At 35.6% G+C, this 8,655-nt stretch overlaps 1 protein-coding gene across 5 annotated transcripts in view; it reads left to right on the forward strand.

The window, feature by feature from the left end:
• Positions 1–7,106, forward strand: part of LOC124157542 (chloride channel protein 2) — a 226,277-nt gene extending 219,171 nt beyond the window's left edge. For all 5 annotated transcript variants that reach the window (XM_046532362.1, XM_046532364.1, XM_046532361.1 and 2 more), the window contains exons 20-21: positions 2,656–2,883; positions 3,587–7,106. In XM_046532362.1, the coding sequence (XP_046388318.1) occupies positions 2,656–2,883; positions 3,587–3,937 (579 nt within the window). In that variant the 3' untranslated portion in view covers positions 3,938–7,106. The remainder of the gene's footprint in view (positions 1–2,655; positions 2,884–3,586) is intronic.
• Positions 7,107–8,655: the final 1,549 nt, after the last annotated feature.

The raw sequence follows: 8,655 nt of genomic DNA on the forward strand, positions 1-8,655 counted from the left end.
CATAGGTTACATACAAAATGCAATTTTTCCTCAGCAACTTGTGTAAAATATTGCCATGGCAACATGTATGTAACATTCCGGTGGTATCTTGCAGGAATTGTCATGGCTGTAAGTGTGTGGAAGCTTTTTCACAGACTAATTTTGATTGCTTCTCAGTATATATGTATAGCATGAGACCATATCTTGAATGAGATTGTATAGCAATCTTAACATTTTAGCTGTACAATTGGCATATTTTCTGGTGGATTTCATCTTTCAGTTACGTTTGGTTCTTTGAAGATTCCACTTGAATTTAACCAACTTTCGCATAAAGCTACTTTTATTAAATGATTTTAGATTTTCCTTGTGAATAGGGTAGTTTCCTTCATCAAAGAAAATCAAAGGCATTGATTGCAATTCTTTACCCACCATAAGTGTATTCATATTATACAAATTACAGTGGAACTTGGTTAGTACGTTTCTGAAGGGACCACGAAAAATGAACGTACTAACCAGGAAAACGTACTAACGAGGAAAGTAAATAATAGCAGTCGGGGTTATTGCAATCAGTGAAAAAGTCGTCATAATTACAATTACTATCGGTAGTTCTCATAGGATCGCCTTCCTGAACTCTTTTCACATTTAAAATCAAGAAAATGAGCGCTACATTGAAAAACAATACCATGTGAATAAAAATCGCAATTTTTCATAGATTTCCGAAGACGATTCCATGATTACGGCGTCTATCTCCCGTGATTTATCCTATATATATTTACAGAACGAGGACGAGTGAAGCTCAGACAAGCGAAGACAAGTCATTTTTCTTTCTCACAGCGTACTCGGAGAATACAACAACAACCCGGAGTAAGTCAACTGGTTTTTTAAACATCATTGGGCAAAAATATATTGACTTTCAAATTACGGCAACAGCCGTAGACATTCGCTTCTGGAATGATACCATTTCGATTGTAAAATCGATCGATATATCGACTGATGACACGCAAGATTATTAGATTACGACGTAATTACAAGAAAATTTTATATTAGACAGTTGAAATTTACTTTCAAAACTTGTCTAATGTCGTCTGCTTTCGTTCCGAGATCAAGTATTTTTAAGCTAAGCTTCGCGTGGAGATCCAGAGGACCGTCTGCTCCCGCAACAGTAGTCAAGTAAATACGCACGACGTCGAGTTTATGGAGCAGTACTGCTTTAGATAATGTGGGAATTGTCTAATACCGTTAAGACTCATTTCTTCATCATGATAACTCGTGCAATAGCAACAATTGCCCACTCGCGAAATTTGTGCGCAGCGGGCACTCCAAAGGCAACAGAAGGTGAGGAGCTCGGGGTGGGGAAAATTGGGGCTTCTTATTGGCTGTAGTTTTTCGTAGTCAGACATTCCCGAAAAATGGGCGCATTTTATTTTTCATCACGTCACAAGAATTCAGAAATGCATTTGGATAAATTACGGTAGAAGAAAGAGATGTGGAATGAATGGAAGAATGTTAATGGCTAATAATAATAAATTAAATCATGAATTCAGACGTTTGCGACCCTTAAGAAGACACTAGAGAACGAATTGCGGGTTGCGTCACGGCAAGCAATTGAGCGTACTAACCAGGAAAGCGCAATTTTTTCAAACGTACTAACCAAATTCTTTTACCTGTATTTTGTTCGGATGGTACCGGGACCGAGGGAAATCGCCGTACTAAGGAGGAAAACGTACTAAGGAGGAACGTACTAACCAAGTTCCACTGTACTTGGTTTTAGAAATCCCAGTTTAGACGAACATTAATGGTCAATTTTAACTTCATTTGAAAAAGGCCAGATTGGCAGCCATGCGATGGCACTCCATGTGACGTCACAGGGGCCCAGATGCTATACGAGTAGTCAGGAGTTCTACATCTTCTAAGATTACCAATGCATGCATGTGGCACAGAGCTCAGGGAAACATGTCTTAATAATCACCTATTAAAACTGGCTAAGGTTGGAAAGTTTTCCTCGTTTGATAATGTATTACCTAATAATCCTTATTTAAGCCAAGCGCTACCTGCTAGTAGAGTACTCTTCAACCTGCTAGCAGCCTGCATACTCATAGCCTTGCACCAAGGTGGCCTCACACAGTGCCAGCCGGAATCTGTATGTTGTCACACGGGCTTTTCCCAGCATTCATATTTAGCCGCGTTTTCGTGTGCTTGAAAATTTTCACTTTTTATTTAATGGGTAAAATTGGAAATCATAATTTAAAAATCTAAAAGCGTGAAATACGTACTCCAGGAGTAATAATCTTTCGATGTAGGCAATAAAAAAATATGAAACCACCCTATTGAATGTAAAAGTGTTTCTTGGGCATAGCACCCGAGCCGGGAGAACATGTCTTAATAAAAAAACAGGTTGTTTTTCAAAATTTTGGGACTTCTTCAAATCATCACGCAACATGAAGTCTAATAACTGTTTTAGCGATTATGTATTCTCTCAATATTTCAAGCTTTTATGTTGGGAATCAACGGTCCCCGTCAAACCCTTAAAAAATTACTTTGTATGGGTTTACTGCAATAGTCTGTCCCTAGGTAGATACCATATTGTGTTTGATCTTTGATGAGGAAACTAGGTTTTTATGATTAGTTTTCTGAATAAATTTTTAAAAGATATTTTATTACATGTGTTACTTTTAGCCTCGTGAGCGTGTCATTGACATGTCTCCAGAAGACCAAAAGGCATGGGAGGAAGCTGAAATGGCCCTTCCAGTTGGTTTTGACCGCTGTCACATAGACCCTGCTCCATTTCAACTTGTTGAGAGGACATCACTTTTGAAGGTCCACTCACTATTCAGTATGGTTGGTGTAAACCATGCATATGTGACAGCAATTGGAAGGCTTGTTGGTGTAGTGGCTCTTAAAGAGGTTGGTAAAATCTATTGTTATGTCTGTTTTATCCCCTAATTTCCAGAGTAAGGAATATATAAAATGGTTAAAATTAAGTTACACTACTTGATTTTTTTTCATGCTCCAATTTTATTCATATTGCAAGGAACGATTATGTCTCCTTGAATACATCCAATTATAGCTCCTCAAAATAAGAAAGCTTGGAGAAGAAAAATTATTGTGGAATTTCCTATATTTTGGGTCATCATTATGAGAAGCAATTATGCATCTTGTATGAAAAAACCGTTTGTGTTGAGGAACATCATATGATCTGTTTCACATTAGATCATCTTCAATTCAATGTGCTTTAGCTCAATCGTTGCTCACCCACCCTGTAAATTCATTGTGATGTGTGATGTGTTGCCTATATACAGGGTAATTTGAATGTAAAAGGGAAAAATCAAGAATACATAGATAAGACTGAGGTGATAACAGCTCTGCTAAACTGCAAGGCAGAACACTGCAATGTGGTCCTTTTAATAGTAGTGAAAAAATAAACCAAAATGTTTTCAAACAACTCGCTTAAAATTAAAAAAAAATATTCTCTTATCATTTAGTTCAAAAAGCTTTTATATTGAAAATGCAGGTAATGCATAGAGGTACATGTGGAAGTATATATTTGACAATATTCAGTGTATGCAAATTAATTTTTCTTGATGGAATTGCCTTTTTCATCTTCCAGCTAAGGAAAGCAATTGAAGACTCAAATTCAGGTAATGTCCCGCCGTCTGCGGGAGCAGGTAAGGATGCCGGTAGTGGAGCAGCTGCCAATGCCTCAAGTCAAGATGGTGTTCCCCTTGACCCAATACCAGCGGGTGCAGCATCCTCTGGTCCTGCCACAACAGACACTCTCACCTCAATGGATAGTGCATTGAGCAGTGCAGGAAGCACCACAGATGATGAGGAAAGTGTAGCCAGTGCCTCAAGTTTCTCCAATGGCCCAAATATTCCAGCTATCTCTGTTGAGAGGAGACTTGGTTCCAAAGACTCCACTGGTGATGACAATGATAAGGAGGGAAACTCTAGGCTGTGAATATAATTTTAGACGCCCATAGTTGGGTTTGTTCTAGATGACTATTACACTTTAGGTAATGGGAGGAAGGTAAATGGCATCAAAGGTTATGTCAACCTCTTTCTAGTCCATCTTATGGTTGGCAGTGGGAGACTAAGAGACCCATATTGGATTGGGCTGGCCCCAAACTGTTGTGTTGGGTCTCATCCAGAGGCCAGCCAGTGTGAAAGTGTAGTTATATTTCTATGGTGCTCTATTTTAACTGACGTTAATGATGTGTGCAAATGAATGCCAGTATTATGCTCTTTTGTTCAGAGAGCATTGACTTAATCAGTGCTACAGTGCATTGGATGGTTTTTACTAAAGTATCTTGGGTTTTTCCTGGGAGCATGTGCTTTTCACAGAGAGGAAAAGAGAATTTACAGTTTCGTCTTCTTTCATTGTCTCATCTGTACTCTCATCAGTATGAAGACATCATTAAGGCCCCATTTAGTTCCTATGCTAATGCATAATATTTCCTCAGTTTTTCTGTTTGTAAGACCAGTTCCCACTTTCTGAAAGACTTTATTTTAAGATTGTGGAGCCTGGAGATTGGTGCACAAAATTTGTGATCTATTAATTTTATTAGCCTCTTTTAATTTTATTTATTTAAGCTTTCTTTGTTGGGCAATACTGCTAATTGCCTTGTGCATGAATGGTCCTGTTATTATTCCAGTACATGTTACCAAATTCTGTGCACCACTCTGTTGTAGAATTTCTTCTATATTTAATGTATATCCCTGTTGATTTTACTCTGTATCAGAACTTCGTGCTCTCACTGTTTTTATTGGTTTCTGTGTAAAGTTTTCTTTATTCCATCTGTCTATATTTCTTTGTAATTTTTTCCTGCTTTGGTTGCAATTTGAAACCAAAAGATACTATCATACAAAGCCAGTTTAGTGGTCTTTAGGTGTCGAAATTTATTCTGGTTGGCTTCTATAAGCATGGAAAATTGTTTTTTTTTTGCTTGACATAAACAATTTTCCATTACTTTGTTGTTCTAAGACATGCAAATATCTCTTATGGTTGTCTTATTCTGTCTTCTTTTTTAGAAAATAGTCCTAGTTTGGATAGATGATGTATCCACATCTAGTCATTTCAACTTTTGTAAATGATTTTTTTCTTCTGAAATCAGTCTCTATCATAGCATGATAAAGTTTCTGCCAAATTATATGAACTGGTCAATTCTGATATGAAGCATGAGTCCCTCTCTTTCAATTAAAGATTTAATCATAGCTTTCTTGGTGCATTGATATAGGTGCCTAGATTCCATGGGCTTGTTGTCATTTTTATAGAACATTTTTCCTCCTGAGTCAAAAAACAAGAAATTGAGTGCAGCGAGACATATTTTTAAATCAAATTATGCGCCTCCCCCCAAATTTTTGTATTCTCCATCGTAAATTCGCTTAAAATTAGTGACTAAGTGCTGTATACACCACGTATCATGCGCAGAAATGATTATATGTGGAGAAAGATGAAGTGATACAATTTTTATGGGACAAATATCATAGTGCCTTTAATATAAACCACAAATTATGTGAATGTGATCCAAGGAGTGGTAGGGTTTGCTGAAAAACGATTTGTGATACACTTCATTTCTTTTGGGATTGAAGTATAGGGTACTCATTAGCCCTAATGTAAACTTATGGTTTACTGAATGCCGTGCCATAACTGGTTATAATGTGACTTGATAATGTATATATGTTTCTGTTTATGGCATGGTAGTGAATTTGAAAGGGAACCACTTGAAAATTGGTCTTAACTACAACTCAATGTAACGACTCTTTGATATTATTGCACCAGGTTTAGAATCACATCATTAGCTCACTTTACACTGGTAGTAACTTAGAAGTAGCTATCTGGGTTTCATTTTCAGTTGATAAAAATAGGAACAAATTTTCTTCAAATTTTAATAAAATTCTAGACGATAAAATGTAGCTGAAGAGAAGGATGTGTAGGTCTTCTCAGTATTTTACATTCCATCATTGTCAACATCATTTTCATGTATTTTTCTGAGAATTTTTATGCTGACATGGGTTTGAAACATAGCGTGACTCATTGAAATTTTCATTTCATTTGAGGATTATTGATCCTGATTTCTTTATTCAGATCACAGAATATCATGAATTATTGTATTTTTGTCAGTGTCTGAGTTCAGCTTTTTTATGCAGGAAAATTGACTGCATCAACGTTGATGAGTCAGTTGACATCAAACCTTTGGTTCTTACGAGCCAAATTGCTGTGGTATTTAATGACCTACATTTATTGCCAGTGATATTGTTCATTTTTCAGTGAAAGCTAACAAGGAAAATACTTGTAATTGTATTCTAGATCCCAGTGAATATTTTCATTATCATCATATCATGTATGTATTTTTCATGCGTATTATCATTTTTTTGGAGTTGCGGAATATATCGTGATTTTGAATGTAATATTTCATTGCTGTTGCCATTTTCTACATGTCACATTCTCTTCTTCATTGTTATATCAAGGAATTAGAATCATTTAGCACTGAATTAGTTTTATAATTCAAATCATTTCACCATTACAGAGTATTTCTCAAAATTTGGATGGAAATCCTTAATTTTGCCAATCATCTTGTGTGCGTTCTTGATAGAGATATTATTGATGGAAGTTTAGTTAGGTAGAAATGAATTGCCCATTAAATTTTGACCCCATAACTTTTATTAAGATGTGCTGTTTATTATTATTGTTGTGATAGAACACATGTATGTCCTTGGCAATTTATTTTTTACCTAAGAATCATCATTACATGCCTACTGTGAAAAGATTTGTAGGCAGCCTTATTGCAGAAAGATATGTGATCATTTTTAGCAGAGATGATATTTTTGTTTGTGCTTTGTAAATACCTCAAAGATTAATGTGAGCACCCATTTTGAAATCCTGCAGTTTTGTCTTAATTTTATGTTTGATGACTTATTTCTTGATTGAAATGTGATAATTCTATTCCAGTGTCATATAGACTGCAATATGTGATTAGGTTTTTGAAGAGGAACATGTGTTAATGATGTATGAGTATGCTATCAGTGCCTAAAAGTAATAATATTTTTGCGTATCAGAGAGGGAAAAATTTTGGATTTCATAGTTGTTGCATTTTTGTAAAAGAAGTTAATAAAATTGAAACAAGTTATTAGGCCATATTTTTAACTCATAACTAAGCTGTCATTACAATTTATATCCTAGTAATTCTTACTACATTACGTCATGTTTTTCATTCGTATGTATTCTCTCTTTTATGGTTTTGCAGGATTTCTTCATAATTCGATGGTTACCCATACTTAGTAGCTGTCATCATTTTTCTGCATATCTCTTTCCCTTTTTGTGGCATGGACACTTTTGCTGTAGGTAAATTCTGAAAGTTTTTTTTTCTTTAAACTTGCCTACTGTAATGCAAGAATGAACTATGGCAATGGCAATTTAAAATATTTTTGCTTCCCCTTCCATCTTTCAACTCATGACATTTTCTGTTTTAAGGTGAAAAGAAGTAGTTTAATTCTAAAATAATGAAGAATGCGAAACATCTTGATGTGTATTTGTAATATGGAATGTGTGGAAAATCAAGTGTATGTGGTGGCTTGATCACTGAATCACAATCCAAAGGGTCCATGCTTTTATCCAATTATTGATAAGATTTTACAAGGAACATAATCCTAACTCAGGTGGAATATGACCAGCTTTGCCTATGGAGGAATCTCTCAGTCAGTCATGATAATGAATTGAAGAACCCACAGCATACATACCATCTGGAATAGGTATTTTGAACTTTTGGGAAGGTGAGATTTTTAAACTTTCAGCTCTAGTAAAACATATTTTTCTGCCTTCAAACATGTTTTTTGTGGTTGAATGTTACATTAGATTACTTTTGTGCTACCTTATTATCATCAATAATAGTTTTAAACTAGGCCAGTTGACTTTGATGATGGTGGCTTCAGTATAGGTAATTATTGTGGCATGTGGCAACTGGCTGGCTTCTATGCCAATGATCTCTATTTAGTGAATTGTTCACTGATGGCAAAAAGCTGAGCTCCTATTTTTATGAAGGGAAAAATACAGATCAAATGCAGGTAAAAGTCAAAGTAGCATTTCTAGGCTTTGGGACATACAATAATTTTGAGCAAACTCAGTGGCCACATCATATCATGAACTAGTAATCAATGCCGGCGATGTACAGGTCCAATGTACTTCTTCTAATATATGCAGTCATTTTTTTTCATATCTGGGAGCCTCAAAATCAAGCTAGGACTTAAATTCAATAACATACTTAAAAATAAATAAAAATGAAAATGTGATCAAGCCAGCCATTCAGCTTCACAAACACATCAGCCAAATTCTCCTAAACCATTAGGAAAGAAATAATGAACACAGTGTCTTTGCATGTTAATGGATAGTTCTAGATTAATTCTTCTTTGAGCACAGCATGTGAACATGAGGGGACAAGGTAGCAGAAAGTCTCCCATAAGATTTTCCCTTAAGGCAACTACCTGCGATGCATCTGCTAAGGAGATATCTAGCTCAAGGACACCTATCCTCTGACACTCCTAATTTTGATGTGGAGAAATACATATGCCTGCAAATAATCAATGATGAATTTAGCTTTCAGCACTATGGAAACAAAATATATGTAGGTGTTTTGTTGAAATTTATGGTTTTCCAATGTGAACAAATTGACAACAAAATAT

Source organism: Ischnura elegans, chromosome 4 (assembly GCF_921293095.1).
Source record: "Ischnura elegans chromosome 4, ioIscEleg1.1, whole genome shotgun sequence".
NCBI lineage: Eukaryota > Metazoa > Arthropoda > Insecta > Odonata > Coenagrionidae > Ischnura > Ischnura elegans.